Source organism: Lycorma delicatula, chromosome 6, assembly GCF_047948215.1.
Source record: "Lycorma delicatula isolate Av1 chromosome 6, ASM4794821v1, whole genome shotgun sequence".
Classification (NCBI taxonomy): Eukaryota; Metazoa; Arthropoda; class Insecta; order Hemiptera; family Fulgoridae; genus Lycorma; species Lycorma delicatula.
Genome location: NC_134460.1, coordinates 16072950 through 16091671, shown reverse-complemented (window position 1 = coordinate 16091671; position 18722 = coordinate 16072950). Strand labels below are relative to the sequence as shown.

General features: G+C 27.2%; 2 protein-coding genes across 5 annotated transcripts in view; one reads left to right on the top strand and one right to left on the bottom strand.

Annotated features, from left to right (window-relative positions):
* The window catches only part of LOC142326651 (uncharacterized), a 108610-nt gene extending 106688 nt beyond the window's left edge, over positions 1-1922 (bottom strand). The window contains exon 1 of the mRNA XM_075369249.1: positions 1799-1922. The gene's annotated coding sequence lies outside the window, so the exon portion shown is untranslated. The remainder of the gene's footprint in view (positions 1-1798) is intronic.
* A 344-nt stretch (positions 1923-2266) lies between these two features.
* The window catches only part of LOC142326652 (WD repeat and FYVE domain-containing protein 2-like), a 44299-nt gene continuing 27843 nt past the window's right edge, over positions 2267-18722 (top strand). Inside the window, exons 1-3 of one of the 4 annotated variants that reach the window (XR_012756824.1) lie at positions 2267-2487; positions 3038-3169; positions 13130-17964. Coding sequence is in view for 1 of the 4 variants with exons in the window: in XM_075369250.1 (XP_075225365.1) it covers positions 2327-2487; positions 3038-3092 (216 nt within the window). In the remaining 3 variants the exon portion in view is untranslated. Of the gene's footprint in view, positions 2488-3037; positions 3744-10972; positions 17965-18722 lie in introns of those variants that run through there. The other 3 variants (XR_012756823.1, XR_012756825.1, XM_075369250.1) reach the window with 3 other exon arrangements.

Genomic DNA, 18722 nt, shown 5'->3' with positions numbered 1-18722 from the left:
TCTTACTGCCCACAAAGAACGGTTGAAATTAAAACAAATCTGACATTCTTCTTGCAAAGTACAATGAACTTCAAATGAAATGACACTCGTAGACAAAACAATATTTGAAGATGACATGTGCAAGGCTTTAATAAACTTTGCCTCATGAGTTTTATCCCATTTACATCACATGGCATGACTTGCCAACAGAAGACATGGTCTGAATTGCAAAACTACTTTTAAATATGAGTTGGGATTAAGAAACGAAACATCTTTAACTCAAGGTTGATTGTCAACCCAGGAAGCATGCTTCTAGATCAAACTTTAGCAAAAGGGAGTCATGCTAAGGCTAATCACAATGGCAAGAAATGTTTTTGTTGTAGAAAATTGGGTCATCTCTCTAAAAATTGTTAAGTGGGACTTATTTTTTGTAAAGGTAAATTATACGGCGTAAATCAAAATGAATGTCCATCTAATAAAAAAAAACACTTTGCTATAATTAAATCAGGCATGGAAAAATTAATGCAAGTGTTAACATTTTATGGCGGTATCTTATACTCCACAACAATCTACAGCAGCTGAGAAAGAAAACAGAATCATTTGTGAGGTGGCAAGATCCTGGTTGCATTCTGCACTCAACACCCAAATTGCTTAGGAGTGAAGTAATGAAGCAGTCCATTCTGCTACATATATAATAAATAGAACAGCACTGACAAAAGTGAAAGGAAACGCCTCTGTTGAGTTGTAATACCTCTGTTGTAGTACTTATTTATAATTATTATTTTTGTGAGAAGTTGTTAAGATGATTTTCTTCCTTTGTTCTGTGGCACAATAGTTTTTTGTAAACTATTTCAGTTTAGATGGTTCTACCAGACACTACTAAAAACGATTGAAGTTTGCTATAAGTTAACATGAGACAATCTGTTTTCCATTAATTGTAACATAATCGAAAGCTTCACAGTATATTACAAAGCTGTCGACTATCAACTGTTCTTTTTTTATTAGTATCGGAGAAAAACGAATAAAAAATAAGTATTATAATTTCCAATTAACGGAAAGAAAATTATAGCAAAAAAAATAGTCAAAACTTTTCTGTTAATAAGTTGAGGTTAGCAAGCGAAGGTTAATTGGTTAATTTATATATATAATTATAAACAGCAAACTTTTGGGTTATAGTTAATATCATCCAATATAACCATTATTATTTATTTTATAAATATAATTCAACGAAACTTAACCTACGCCAGCTTTCTTTTTCCTGTTTAGCCTCCGGTAACTACCGTTTAGATAATTCTTCAGAGGATGATATGTATGAGTGTAAATGAAGTGTAATCTTGTACATTCTCAGTTCGACCGTTCCTGAGATGTCGTTAATTGAAACCCAACCACCAAAGAACACCGGTATCCACGATCTCGTATTCAAATCCGTGTAAAAATAACTGGCTTTACTAGGACTTGAACGCTGTAAGCCTCGACTTCCAAATCAGCTGATTTGGGAAGACGCGTTAACCACTAGACCAACCCGGTGGGTAACCTACGCCAGCTAACCTTGCCTTACACCGCGTGAGTAATAACGTATACGATACAAAAGTTAAGTTGGAACAAACTGCTTACTTGCCAAAATTACTAATTAAAAAACAACTAATAATAATATGGCCACAATATGTGAATTTTTTAATGTGCTGCTTAAGTAATCGATTTTACGTCGAATTTAAATAAATTTACATCGCAGGCCAAAGCTACACTTTCAATTCATAAACACAAAAAATTCAAACTTAAATTCTATTAATTTATGTTAGAATGGTATAAAATTACTTACTTAGTCAACAAAAGTGAACACAAATAAATAATACTGATATTACAATACAGATTTCACTTTAACAACGCTTATAAACATATGATCCCAATCTACAAAACAGTGACGCCAACACATGTAATTGTACAAAGTGATTCAAAGAAACGGGAAATTTGAAAAATTAAATAACACTAATGAAAAATTTTTTTTAGAAAATGAATTTTATTTCATGTAATTGTACAAATGTTGCCATTCTAGGATACATACATTTTAGTTTATTTTTTTAGAAGAAATTGTTAATAATATAAAATTTCAACATTTTATATAATTTTACTGTTTTATGCTTTCTATTATTTTGCTTGCTGTGTATTAAACGAAAGAATAAACTAACTATGGAATTTAAAATAATGCAAATACGTGTGATTTAATTAAACTTTCATTCGATACATTTTTTAGTGTTTTGTTGTTGCTATTTGAACACGCGTACAAAAGACGAATGAAGTGAATAAATGTTTGTGTTAGGGTTATCTCTACGTTTTCGATTTGTTGAATATGGCAGCCGAAATTAAACCTGCTACGAGTAATAGTGGTGATAAATTTAATTCGACAAAAAAACCTGTTCTTTTGTCTAAACTTGAAGGTTGTAATGATGATATTAATCAAGCAATTATAATACCTGGACAAGATGGTGTGATAAGTGTTTCAGATGACAGGTAAAGTTAGGCAGTCTCGATGTCAAAGTTCTTATTTATTGAATAGTTGACTTTTTTTTAATTTTTGGAGGCCTATTTTACGTTGAATTATCATTATTTTCTACCTTGTGTAGTATTTTTTCTGTATTTTGTGTGTTGTTAGCTTAATAACCATTTATATTTTAGTTGTTTAGGAAAATACATTTTTTACAATTTTGTTGTAAAACTTTGTGAGTTCATGAAACAGTTGAATTATCTTTATTGTGTAAAATAAATCAAAGGCCTCCACAGTGAAAGTACTGCCCTAAAAGAAAGAACAGGTACACAAACAAGTGCAGAGCCCCTATTTATAAGGAGCCAGTATCTAGGGCAGTCTTTGTCTGCTTTGAATGTGTCAACAAAGACAGTGAGTAAATAAAAACAATTTATAAGTAATTATTTTCATTTTTTTAAAATTTAAAGTAAAGCAAATTGTTTTATGTTTCTAATATGCAAACAACAATAAGTAAATATTGATTACATGTAACTTCTATCATACTATTTTTACATAGACCAATTTTTTTTTTACCAGCGATGTTAAGTTACCATTCCTGGCTCGCAGCTCAACCGAAAACCTTCTTTTATAAGGGCATCAGGAAGCTTGTGCAACAATGGACCAAATGTATTGAATTGCAAGGGGAATATGTTGAAAGATGATATACATGTAAGTTTCCTATTTGTCAATAAGATTTATAACTACATTGCAGATAATAATTGACTTACCCTTGTAGTTCTTCAACCAACTACATAGTCCTCTTTCCCTATATTTCAGACTAATTTTTCATAAAATTTTGAAAAGTTTTTCCACTCTACATTAATTGATATCTCAATATTTTCAAAAGCTATGTAGACAGCTTTGTCTTAAGGATGCCTTTCAAGGTGTTTTTGAAATTTAAATTGTCTTCATACTGTATTGCATCTAACCCTCTTCTACATACATATGCCTGTAAACATCCTAATCTTGTTTTTCAGTGTACAAAACATTAGAATTCTAGTTCAATGTAATAATTCAATGTAAAAATTATAATTTTAGAAGATTCAGTTAAGAACCCTATCACTTGATTTTTTAAATGCTTTAAACTTCTATATCATATTCCCTTTATTAGACTGATGTCAGAAGTGGCATTAGGCTACAAGAAGGATTGTTACTTAATCACATAAAATCCAGTAAAATTTGGCATGATAGATAAAAAATATTATTTTTAATTAATTTCGCCACTAAATAAAACTATTTTTAATTATAACAACTTGTATCCTGTTTCATTTGACTAATGGTAATAAAGTAATGTATTATTAATTCATTAATTATGCTTCAGACACTCTAAATATTCCAACTCATCAAATCCTTTTTTTTTAATTAACACTAACTATATACATTAAATGTATCTGCCAGCATTATACAGAATAATTGTAAAAGGAAGCCTATTCTGAAAATCTCTAGCATTCACGATTCCTATATGGGACAGAATGATCCCAGCATCATAGATACAGAATCAGGAAGTGGAAAAAAAACAGGTTTCAGGAACAAAAAGGCTTTATTTTTTAGTTTCAACTGAAAACAAGACTATTGATCAATTATTTCCAACTATTAAAGGAAGAATCTACACAAAGACTATTACAAATAAAACTATCAATCATGCATGGAATTTTTTAATTCTAAATCTAGGGACATACATATACAAAAGAGCATGTCAAACATTTTAGCCTTTTTTATCACATTATTTTTATGCAACTTTTCTACGAACCTGTGATATTAGGTTTACAGTTTTTAACATGTATTTGGTTATACTATTTTAATAATTATTAACAGCTTAAACCAATGTTAAATCAGAAAATTAACTCATGTTGACAAAAAATTAAAATCTATATGCATGTTGTGTTATATACATTTATTAAATTTTCATAACAACAATAATAAATTTACCTGGGGGATAATAAGCAGGTTTCCTGGTATCAATGTATATCAATAAAATAAATATAACAAGAACTATATAAAATATCATGTTGACTGAAAAACAAATTTTAGATTATGAGCAAAGAAAATAAATTACCGGTCACAACAGCTAAATATAAACTAATTGTTAAATAGTTAAAAAGCATATCTTATACTGCTACTCTCTTATACTGCTAGCATAATTAGAATCTGAGTGCTTAAACTAAGTTTACATTTTATTCAGTATAAGTTTAACTTATACTGTTAATTTCTTTTAAAGGAAGTAAAATTATGTTAGTTTCCTGAATTTAAATATGATTATGGTTATCTACCAAATTTATAAGGTTATGGTATTTCTATTTTTGCCTCCTAAGCTGCAGACTTTAAATACTATTAAATCAGACAACAAAAATGTTAATTTGAAAGTGTCAGGTAGCAATATATTGTTTGATCCTTGGTCGATGACAGAATTCATTTATTTATTTTTTTTAAATAATGATTTTTATTAGTTTAATAATAAAATAAATTTCAAAAAGCCAAATTTGATGTTTTTCTGAAAGTATAAAGATTTCCATCCATGTTTACTTATTTCTGTACACACTGAATAATTTTTTTGTTATTAACTTGTCCGTAACATCTATTATTTGTTATACAATCACACTTATTGAGTCTGCAAGCTGAGAAACCTCCAACAAGATGTGCTTTGAATCACCTTTATTAATACAGTAAAATTCTTATTTATGGGAATTTGGTCTGTCTAATTTTTTTTATGTGTTTTTTTTAAGCTGCATCACTAAATAGTTTTACTACCAAGCAAATATTTTCTTTTTAGAAGGAATGTTTTGGTTAAATTAAACAAAAGGTATACTTCATTATATAGAGAGTGCAGAGGAGTAATGCTATAATGGTCTGAAAATCAAAATGTTGAGAAAATTATTGTTACGAGACATGAAATTAGTATTTTTAGCTATTATTTTATTATTATTATTATTATTATTGGATAATTATAATAAAAATATTTATTAATAGTTGAATTAAATATTAATATACAGTTGAAGTTTATTATTTGTTATAAACAAGAGTTAAATGAATATAATTAATTTACCAATAACATGAAAAATGACGCATAAAAGTGAGTGTCCATAATATGTAACAAATGAGGTATTAAAGTTACATTAAGAGCATGTACTTGATATTGAAAATAATCACCTCTCTGTTCTTAAATAATTTTTATACTAATGAAAATTCTTAAGTAAAAAAAGGAATGATGGCACACAATAGGTTTACATAATATTTAGCTATCCAGATATATAGACTGTTCATCATCAGGGGCTATTTTCTTAAATTCTGAAATAAGCTTATGTCTTTCAGTAGAAATGGTATTTCAAAACACTTTAGCAGTATCAAGCTCTAGTTAACCTTTTTTTTTTACATATCTTGTAATTTTCCTAATCAGTTTCCTTTCCTTGGTACTAGCGCCTGTATATTTTTCATAGTTATCTGTCATAAAAATAAATTATACCGTTAAAAAATAAACAAAAAGCTAACTATAATATAAAAGAATATAGAAGAAAAAATAAACTAACTCGCTTTCATGCCAGACAAATATATATATATATATATATATTTAAAGGTATTATTTATATTTTTTCATTTCTTGTAGTTAGTATTGTGCTGATGATATCTACTGTTATCGGTCTTAATTATTGTTATTCGATTCTATTTGAATGGAATCACTTTAATGATCTTCTCAATGAATAGTTTATAGTTAGATCTGTTACTTCGACTGTTCACAAATTCTGGGATCGGAAAAATCATATGTTTGTCAAATCCTATTTGTTTTGTGTGGCTGTTTAATATCTGGAGGAATATACATTTTTTTATAGCATAAATCCTGTTTTGGGTGAAACTATCTGATCGTCCAAGGATGTCGTGTATGGGATGTCTGTGCGTGACTTGAAGGGAATCTTAAGCTATCATCTATGAAAAGATTGTCTTTTCTGCATCCATCGACTCTTTTTCTTATTCTTAATTTTGTGTTCTGTTCATGTATGTTGGACCCTACTCTATCGTAGAGGTTGCTAGGACTTATGAAGCCGGTGCATTCTTAGTGTGATCTGGAGGAGAGGGGAACTGCTTGAGGACTAATTTAAGGGCTTGTTTAATTATTGTTTAGTATCTTGTGGCTCCACAAAAAACCAAATAGATAACATACTTATTTGGTAAAGCCAAATTTCAACTATAATTCAATTAAAAATACTGAATATATGATTTAGAAGTCATAGAATATATAGATTTATCTAATTAGATTCTAAGTTATATCAAGTTATGTTATAGATATACTACTATATGTTTCTGAGTTTTGTGGCTTTAATTTTATATTTATATTTCTTCTGAATAGAATACCACTTTTTTCTCATTTAGTCTTCCTATTTAAGTCTAATGGATTTTTTTAGCTTCTTCCATAAAAAATGTACAAGTACACTGATTACTTGTTTAGAATAGAGCACATGTTTTTTGGTAACTATAACAGATTGTTATTGGAAAAATTGTGCTTGGTAAATCTTGTTAGAATTATCAATTCTTTTTAGTTTCAAAAATATTTCACTTCATAAATTGCATAGTCCTTTTATGTCAATGATAAGCTATTTTATGAAGAAAAATTTGACATTAAAAATTTGAAGTATAAAGGATACATTTTAAAATACTTATTTCTCGTGGTTAACTAGCAGAACTGTACTAGAAATATTTTTCTCATTCTTAAGTAATACTGGACACTCATTTGACAAGTAATATTAAGTAATGGAAAGCCATTAGAAAAAAATAATTGTTTTTAATTTTTCAGTCGGCATGTAAAATCCTTTTCCTTCTGAAACGTAACAATTATATTTAATTATATTAGATAGAAGTATTATAATTCCAGCAGTCGTGAAATTATAAAATTAATTGCAAGTTATTAGTTTACTTTTAAAGTAAATAAAAAAAAAAAAACTCCTGTATTAACCAGTAGCCAACATTAACCAAAAAGATATTAATAATTCAGTTTTTGTCAACATAATTTAAATGTTTTGTTTTAAACTATCCCTTGAGTTTATATTACACTAACAAATATTGAAATACTATAAAAAAAATAGGAAGAAAAAGAAATTACATTAAGAAAAAAACTTTTGTATTTTGCTTAAAACTATCATCTATTTGCTTAGAATGAATTGTTTATATTATTTGTAGATGTCATATCTATTTCCCTTTTTATAACACACTAACTACATTTTGTAATATATAGTATGTTATACTATATATTATATGTTTATAGTATATATATATATACATATACCTTTTTGTAAATATATGATAAAACTCGACCAACATACAAGGGTTATCTTAGAAGGAAGTAACAGCTGTTAGTAAATTATTTTGTAGAATTTGGTAAATTTAATTTAAATCTTTGGATTCATGGTCAGCCAGTTTGTTTTATTGTAGATTACCACTTTCTATGTGTTTTGTTATTTTTAAGAAGATAAAACAGAATTACTAACTAATGTTGAAATTTTACTCTGGTATAGTTTATGAATTTATAAAATGTATTTGAACGAAAACACAGAGGCATGATTTTGAGGTTTTGTGTTATGATTATTTAAAGAATTATAAGTTTTATTGGGAAGTAAAATTACTAAAGATGGACGAAGCAGGAGCGATATAAAATGCCGAATAGCACAAGCTAAACGAGCCTTCAGTAAGAAATATAATTTGTTTACATCAAAAATGAATTTAAATGTCAGGAAAAGATTTTTGAAAGTGTATGTTTGGAGTGTCGCTTTATATGGAAGTGAAACTTGGACAATCGGAGTATCTGAGAAGAAAAGATTAGAAGCTTTTGAAATGTGGTGCTATAGGAGAATGTTAAAAATCAGATGGGTGGATAAAGTGACAAATGAAGAGGTATTGCGGCAAATAGATGAAGAAAGAAGCATTTGGAAGAATATAGTTAAAAGAAGAGACAGACTTACAGGCCACATACTAAGGCATCCTGGAATAGTCGCTTTAATATTGGAAGGACAGGTAGAAGGGAAAAATTGTGTAGGCAGGCCACGTTTGGAGTATGTAAAACAAATTGTTGGGGATGTAGAATGTAGAGGGTATACTGAAATGAAACGACTAGCACTAGATAGGGAATCTTGGAGAGCTGCATCAAACCAGTCAAATGACTGAAGACAAAAAAAAAAAAAAAAAAAAAAAAGTTTTATTACAGTAGAATTAATAAATATTATAAAACACCTTTTAGGATGATCCTCAATCATAACCAATTACTTGACGTGCAGAGATTGTAAAATAAGGTAAAAAATTTCATTAGCACTGTGGTCATATTGTGGTTTTTTATCGACTACAAATAAATTAATATAAAATTTACAAGTGTTGTAAGTTAAGAAAGCATAAACATACAAGTCAATGCGCAGGGTGGTGATGGTTGGTATGTACTGCTATTATATTTATTGTTGTTCAATCAACTATATTTTTTTTTTTTTTTTTTAAATTGCTAGATTATTTAGTTTTTTAGTTATACAATTACAATTTTTATTTCTTTTTGAAATTTCATTTATTCTTTACAATTTTTTGTTTGTTTATTTAGTTAACAGGTAATTAGGGTAGATTAGGATTTTTTAATCAAGCGGCTCAATCCCATCTATATCATCAGATCTCACATTGTTCGATGAGTATGACTCATTGGTGCTGTCAGTTTGCATGTCGGCAACTCCCTATCTATTTCATAATTTTTTTCTATTGTTAGTCCATGTTTGCAACATTCCGCTGGCAGTTCAGAAACTTTTTCTCAGGAATTTCTTTTATATCATTTATATTTCTCCAATGAAAGACATTTTTGTTCGCTACCTGACTTTATGTTCGCTCAAACCAACTCAATTGGGTTAATTTCAGGACGGTAGGGTGGCAATCTTATTTATTATGTTGTGACCGTGATCCTGCAATATTTTATCGAAGTAGTACTCCGTACTGGGTTTGTTAATTTGCACTAATTCGTACAGTTATGTTTTTAACATATCTGCTGAGTACAGAACATTTCTCTCTCGAAACCACTATAACAGTTTATGTTTTTAGCCGATTGAATTTGACACCTTGTACAACTTTATGTTCGGTACCAAGCATTATCTATTATAAAAACCGATCGATGTGGAAGATTTGGGATTAGCTTTATTCTGTCATTTTTTTGTAATTATCGGCATTCATATAGTTCTGGTATTCTCCTTTTTCTTTGGCACAATGTTAAAGAGCATTTTGAATTTCTCCTGTGTTAGAGCCTTTTTGTTTGAGCCATTGGTGCAACCATAACTTTTCCCATAAGTAAGTGAATATAAGATTCATCCGAATCGGTCTTCCTTCCCATTTGTAAATGTTTATTTTCTTTAGACAGTCTATTCATTTAATATGTATATATTTAATATGTTTTTATTTTTTTATTAAAATTTTCCTTTTATTTTCAGTTTACTTTCATCTTTTTAGATGAAAGTAAAGTATAAGTTTTCCTATCCTACTAAGAATTTTTCTTAAACTTTCATTATTGCAATTTATCTGCAGATATGAGTGTTTGGTTTTAAAACTAATAATTGTTTTTCAATGTCGGTAGGGCTTTATGTTGTATTTGAAAATTGCATATGATTTTACATAATGCACATCTTTGGAAGATGTCGATGTTAATTTTCATTTTCATTCTATTACGAGTTTTTCCCGGTGTACTAAAATTCTCATTTTCTGCCAGTTTGATTCTGTTATCACTTGGTATTTAATATGATCAGATACTTCAAAAAGGTCTCGTATGCGAGCTTGATTTCTGCATGTACTGGTATTTGCATGTGCTGGTATATGATTTCTTTGACTAGTTTGCTGTAGACATTTTATTATACATTTACTTTGGTTTTTAGAGGTATTGCTTTTCCCAATCTAAGCTGCATCTTGGATGAATCAGTAAGATACAGTATTTGAAAATTTGGTTAATGAAAAAAATTAATATTGAAAAAACTTTATAATAAAAGTATTAAAAAATACCGTTCATAAAAATAATTAGTATTGAAAAATACTGATAATAAATATCAGTAACAATGAACAGTGAATCAATGTAACTACACGAATACAATAAGGCAACTGAATTTCTGCTTCTAATCAGTCCTTGAACGCATCACACCATCACCCTACTAGCATTGCCCATACCACTTCACTTATGCCAATCGAGTTTCTGAAGATGAACACCCAAATCTGCTAATGAATTGTAATCAGAAAACTCTTAAGGAAAATTGTGAGGAGTAAGGGAAAAAAACAAAAAATTAAAGGAACATTTTAGTAGAAAAACAAAATATATGTTTAATACCTATATTTTGTTAAGTAACTTATCTACAGAAAATGATCATTTAGAGACGGGAGGAAGACCAATAATGTTTTTGTACTATCTTAACTTAGAATAGTTATATATTAGCTTTTTGACTCTCATGGAATGTTATCAGACATTTATCATAGTGTATATTACAGTTCTGAAGACTGCAACCATCCATTCACATAATTATAGAAATTTTTGGGTGGTAACAGTTAAGTAGGTGATTATTATTTAAAATAAGCTTTTTCATGGTGGTTAAATGATCTACTGGAGTAGAAGTGCAACAAGACTATTATCAAAGTTCATGAATAAGTTTGACACACGCCTCGATATTGGTTGCTATTATCAAGAGGAGATGACTAATGAATGTGTTTTGGTTTTGGTAAAAAAAAAAAAAAACAATAAAGGTTCATCGATAATATTTACATGTTTCTAATTTTTATAATTAACCTGTTTTTCTTTCAAGAAATCACTTGTATGTAAAAAAATATTGAAAAATTTGCAAGGGAAACTTATCTTGTTTGTATTTAATTATGTATAACCAAAAAAATTAAAAGCCTTTAAAAACAGACAAATAATAAACATGTATACATATTTCTTTATATATATTTTAAACTATTGTTGTAGGTTTTCTGTGTTTAATGTAAATTTCTTCTTTTTTAGTTTTTAATTAAATTTTGTTGACAGGTCTAGTATTTAATGTAAGATTTATAAAATATTTACTGATAAGGAGGACTTTTATTTTTACAAGAACATATCCACATTTTCTGATGTGGATATAAGTAGTGTATTTTTAAAATTAATTTTCATGTAAACGTGTGTTTATTGAATTACTTATTAACTTATTTTAGGATAATTGTTTAATATAACATAACGAGTAATAAATATTGGTAATTCAGGATTTCAAATCCCATAGTAGTTTTCCTTTTTTAAACCAGGAGGGAGGTATCTTACATTTTAGTAGTTCAATTTTTATAATTACACATACAGATTAAATATGTGTATAAAATTTGTATTCTATTTATTTTCCTTTTCAATAATTTTTTTTTAGTTAATCTATCAAAGATAAATATAAAATAAAGCATAGAAGAATTTAAGTTATATTAGTTCCCAAGTTGTCTAATTCATTGGCATTTGTCTTTATTAATATTGGTTCCTTTATTGGAGTCATTTCAGATACTGTTTCTATTAATATTCTTAGTAGTAGTTAGATGATCTGCTGTTAATGCAATTCAAGTTACAGACTTCATTAGAACACATAAGGTTGTTAAGTAAAGAATATTCTGTGACATACTAACACTATGGTTCAGTATTTATTATTATTTTTTTAAATTATTAGGATTAGAAAGGTTTTCTTATAATTGGGAGAGATAGTTATAGCAGTTACTCTTATATTTAAAAATATAATAAGTTCATAATTTGATTCATTTGTTGTCGCTTCATCTTAAAATAATGTATAAATTTTTTTTTAAGTACCTATGTAAAATATTTTATCTTCTAATTATTTTCTCTAGCAGCAGTGCCCATGAAGATTGACACTGCAAAGATTCTTTGTGAAGCATCTTTTCTTTTTTCCATTTAGTCTCTGGAACCAGAGGATGAATGAGGATGATATATGTGAATGTAAATGAAGGTTGACCGTTCCTTAGATGTATGGTTAATTGAAACCCAATCACCATATAGCACCGGTATCTATTATCTAGTATTCAAATCATTATAAAAGTAGCTGCCTTTACTGCCTTCGTAAAAGTTTAGCCTTTGTGTAGCATCTGCCATGTGAAATCGGAAATGTGATTCCAGTACAAATCCCTGAACATTGATTTCTCTGTATACTCAAATAAAAAGTAGCATTCCCTTTCAGTCTTAATAGTAGGTTGTCAGCTCTTAGTGAGTTATAATTTTGATCAGCAACAGTTTGAGTAAACGCACTTTATTAACTGATAATATTATTGAGAAAAAATATTTCTAATCCTTTTTTAAAATTTGTTTGGTAGCAGTTATGTTTTATCGATAAAATAATGATGTAAAGCAGTATCTTCAACTTCTAAAAGCTTTTGTTGACGCTCGTTTAGATAATTTATCATTAACAGTGATAAATATTCTGATATAGAGGAGCGTAGAAACTCTGGAGACTACTTTATACCATTACCTTATATGCAGTTGTTAACTGCTATAAAAGAATAGACAAATTGAAAATAGAATTGGATTTATTTTTATGAATGATAACAATATGCCCTTTAATATCAAATTATTAATATGTTTATCATGGAAATAGATGTATTTTTCACAACTGTATTTTGTTAATTTTATAGGCTCTCATAATTTCTTACAGACTTTCACTAACAATGAAAGAATGATACAATTTATGATGCTACACTGTTAACAACGAAGACAAATATTTTTGACTGTTTTTTTTTATTAATAAAATAAAGGACACGTGGTCTTTATTAATATTGGTTCCTTTAATGGAGTCCTTTCAGATACTGTTTATATTAATATTCTTAGTAGTAGTTAGATGATAATCTGCTGTTAATGCAATTCAAGTCACAGACTTCATTAGAACACATATGGTTGTTAAGTAAAGAATATTCTTATATATTTAATTTTAAAGTTTTAGTTACAATAAAGAAGTTAAGAAGCAAAGGAGCTTAAAATTATTTATTTTGTGTAATAGTGACTTGTAACTCAGATTTAGATGAGGTATTTTCTATTGATTGTGTATATTTGCTTTTGTGTGTGTGTTTCATGTAATAATTTATCTTTCATTGACTGGAACTCAGTTTTGTTAATGTATTAAACAGCTTTTGTTTATGTAATTTATGGCAGGTAATTTCTTACCAGTTTAATTTATTTTTGTGAGCTATAATTAGTTTTAAAATTAATTCATCCGAGAAACTTAAAATATAAGGCTCTGGCTTCAATTGTATAAAACTTTAAACAAAGACAATATAAAATTTTCAGTCTGATGTTTCAAAACCTTTCAGAATTTGAATTACAGTTTTAACATTAAAATAAGAAATTATTGGATATCAGGTATTCTGTATCGGTAACTAATGCTAAAAGTTTTAAAACACAGTAGATATGTTCAGTTGTTTCTCCTGAAAAAAGAGAAAAAAAATCTTTACTCTTTATCTTTCTACTTAAATACACTGGTTCTCTTCATTATTCTTTTTCACTTGAAAGGGGGACAAATGGTTAAACTGTGAATCTTGATCTGTCAAAATATTTTATGTTTGCTAACATTTAAAAAAAGATGAAACTGTGGAAATCTCAAAAGATGTCTATTAATCTCATCATATATTACAAGATCAAATTAAATACAAAAGTATTTACATCAATACTTCTGCTATAACCTCTGAATGGTGGATATCCATTAGGTTTTCGCTAATTGGTCATACTTTAGAGGTAACTGCATTTTACAAGAAGTTCATGAATTTCAAGATTTCATTGGAGACTCAACAAAGTAATTATAACTTCTTGATATATCAGCTTTTTAGTATTCAGGATATACTATTAATTTTTGAAGTAAGAAATTATGAAATCTTAGGTAATCCCTGAAAATGCCTAATCTTTAAGGAATGAATATCTTCTGTATATTTTAGTGCTTAGGTCCGATTCATTTCTGAGTTCAACTCGGATCTCATTCAACTTATTTCTGAGTTGAATGTAATATATACGTTATACAAATTTATATTGATGTATAATTATTAGGAATAAGCGATTTACTTGCCCATTAACCTTTGATTAGTATGCCTTACCAGTACTGCCTATATTTTACCTGATATAATATCTGTGAGTGTCATGGTTTACTCTGTATATATTTGCTGAAGTATGATAACCTAAATTCCAAATTTTCATTTAACTAATATAATTTATTTAATGATTACTAGAATGTAACCTCCACGCAATTTTAGGGATTATTTTTCTGCTAAAGGATTTTTTGCTATATACTTAATATACTTTTCAGGTTATTCAGTTTCATTTTTTGAAATAAATCTTTTTAATTAATTTTTATTTTATTTAAAATTATTAAAGTAAGTTCTTATTAATTGTTAATTCATTTGAACTGTATTTTCAAAATATGCAGCACTGTAGAATGTATATTACAAAATTCTCAGTAATTCAGTTGTCTCTCCAATAAAAAAAACATGATTGTGCATTGGTTTGCTATTTATGCTCAGATTTTTATTGTGAATGATAATAGTAACCATCTAGCGGGAAAAAATGAACTAACAACTTTATAATAAATTGTATTATGTACTATAAACAGTACGTTATTTACGTTAACATTTATTATACTTATTTTATTTGCATTTTGTTAAAATAAATATGGGTAGACATTTTTTTTAAATTTCATAAAAATAAGTATAGAAGCACTATGCTTCTTAAAACGTATTTAATATGATACATACATCATACATATTTAATTAATACATTTACATACTTATAAATGTATTAACCCTTTTTCTTCATTATATTTTTGTCACAATGGCAGCAGAAATGTAATTAAGTAAAGTTTCTAACATTTTTTTCTTTAATGAATATCTGTAAAATACTTAATATTCTCACAAACATGAGGATACGTATACATTGAGGATCCTGGCTAGATAGTCAGGCGAGCAAAGTGAGCCCTGAACGTTTAGCCTGTCAGTTATATACATTTTTTTGAGTAATTTTAAATATGAATGCAGAAAAAAAGACAAAGAAAATACTATAAGATATTGTTATAATAAATTTTATTTATCATATATTGTTAAGGGATGTTTCTACCTCTATGCCTCAAAAATGGGCAATTTAAAAAATATATATATAAAAACTAATAAAAATAGTTGAATGAAAGTAGTTGAGTAAAAAAAATTCACAAAATTTTTTTATCAATACAAAGGTAAGGAGAGCTGGCCAAAGTGGGCTTATTGCTGAACTTGATGGTGGTGGATGATAGTGGAATTTTTAATTATTGAAGGAATTATCTGAAATTAAGAAATCAAAGTTTTATAAAAAGTAAACAACACAAAAGTAGACTTCAATGGAATTAAAAAATTAATTTTGCAGAGTTATGGCTATAAACAAAAATATTGTTTTTTTCTCAAAATGTTTGATTATGTTTTAGAGTAAAACGCATATAAAGTTCACAGTCAAATTGATCTTGAATGCAAAGCCTTGTTCTGCTTTTATATAAAGATTCACCTCACTTTCACATTTCTTACTCTTTAGTGATGTTTTCAATATATAAACAAACGTGAAGTGTGTAATATTATACTTCCATGCATGTTGTCGACAGTGACCTCAAATCTTTATTAATTTTTTTTGTTCCAAGTACTGACAGTTCTTTCTTTCATGTGTTGATTTCTGTAAAAAAAAATTTATTTTATTTTTTGTACTAAATGTGAATTGCCTTCACTTTTTCCTTTCATACTAACAGAAAATGTTGTAACCGTGAAAATAAACAAAAAACTCTAATGAGCGTCCTTTGCTACTAACCTTTTTAAATATACTGAAATAAAAACTTTGAAATGTGTGTCTGAAACCATTATTCTAATACTTCTACTATATTCTCGATATATTCTGTTCAAAGTAAAAACATATTATGGAAAGGGTAGGACAGCTGCAGACCTGTTTAGGTTATGGCTGTCCTATCTTTTCCAAAACCTTGTACTGTTTATTAAGAGGCTTACATTTGAGATGCCAGGTCACTCATCATGCTCTGAAATTTTACCTGCATCTCTACTACATTGATTCATAATGTTGGAAATATTACAAGTTTCAACTTGAAAATTTACAGTTATTTTTGTAAATATATATATTTTATAAAAAAAATTTTTTATCTGACAAGGTAGAAACTTCCCTTAGATATAAAGTTAAAAGTTTTGTTTACTTTAATTAATTAATTATTGATATAGTTTTGAATGTTGGCTAATTTTTGTATTAAACATTGCTGTGGTTTTTTTTTACTACTTATGGTAATAATAATAACGTTAATGTTTAATTTTAAAATGTTGTATAATAATAAAAACTAAATTATTGCTGTGTATGTAAGATTTTTGTAAATAATTTTAAATATATATATATATATTTTTCAAGTATTAAATTTCAGTAATTGCTGATTGACATGATCATTAATTTTATATTAATGACTGGTTAAATAATAATAGTCAGTAAATACATTTACAAATATGGTTTAATAACAGAGTAATATCAGGAAAAATAAGGTTGTATTTTTTTATTATCAAAATTACTTTTTTTATTATTTATTACTATTTCATTAATTCTACATTTGTAATTAGAAGTTTTTATTTAAGTTATACTTTCTAAGTATGTATTTATTTCAAATAAATTTAATTGTATTTATTAAGAGTATTTTGATATTATTAAGCGATGTCTTCAGTAAAACTGGTATAATGTAGGACTCTGATAGGAAATGCTCTGGCTAATAAAATTCTTAGTCTAATGCAACTCTTAGTATCATTGTACAGGGCTTTGTGCCAAAGTTAATATTTGATTGTGTTTATTTGGAAAAATATTTTATATTAACATTTCTGTTCATGCAAGTACTTAATTCTTTAAATTTTTATTTTAATTATTAATAACTTATTTTTTCATTTTTAAAGTAATCATAATGCATCTTAGTATTATTTTTAATAATTTGTCTTCCATTTATTTAATATCTGAACTGTTTTATGTAGTAACTAATGTATTAAAGTTTAATTTAATAATATAAGAAAATTTTAATTTTAAGGACAATAGTTTAAAAATTATTGTCCTAAAAATTAAAATTTTCTTCAACATAAGTTTGCTTAATATATGATGCAATTTTTTTTTTTTACTTTAAGAAATTAATAAAAGAAAGTAACCATTCCAGATATTTTAACAATTTTGAGAAAAAACTTGTTAATTTAAGGTTAACATTTTCATTTCTATTTTTACTTCTGAATTAAATGTTTTGTATTTGGACATATTTGTTTATTTATAGTATTAGTTATATATTGTTTTAAATTGCATTTCTTTGCAATTGTATTATGCCTATTTCCTGATAAAATAATTGTTTATCATGTTTTTATTGTTCTGTTGTTATATTTTGCAGTTACCACTTGTAGCTATGATTTGTCTTGTTTTTATATGATATGAACAAAATATAAAAAAATGCATAAATGAAGATGATGATTTTCTCTAGTATATCATTTTTTATATTATACTATATGTGTATATATATATATATATATATATATATATGTATGTGTGTGTGTGTGTGTGTGTGTGTGTGTGTGCACAATTTACATTTGCTCGGTAAGTTACTGTTAACAATATAATTTTTTTATTATTGAATTTCGTTAAATATTTCAGCAATTTGCCTTTTCTCTTCTGTACCTTCAATACGAGGATAGGTGTCTGGGTGGTTTCCTTTAGGAATCTCTACCTTTTTCAGATGTGTTTTTAATTTTGGAAGGTATAAGAATTTTTGTTTCAGTAACATGAAACAAATTGTTGGTCAGCTCTCAAATTGTTGTATAATTTATGTACTATTCCCACATTGGAAAAAAATCTGATGTGGGCACCAGATGACTTCCTTGTACGCTTATTAAATTACATATACACATTTTTTTAAAATGAAAAGTACATAAAATTTTATTTCATTAATAACTTCTGATATTTTTTTAAATTGTTTTTATTGAATTGTTATTTGTCATATTGTTACAATCGGAGGTTAATAATTAGTAATAAATCAATATAATTTTTTTTTTATTATAATGTTACAGTAACTTTACAATCTGTTCAGAGATAAAATTGAGCAATAAGTAAATAAGCTAAATTTAGAATGAACATTAAGAAGCTACAAACCCAGTAGTTTGTTACTTAAAAGTTAACGATGAAAAGTAATGAAATTGAGGAGAATTTCATAACGCTGGA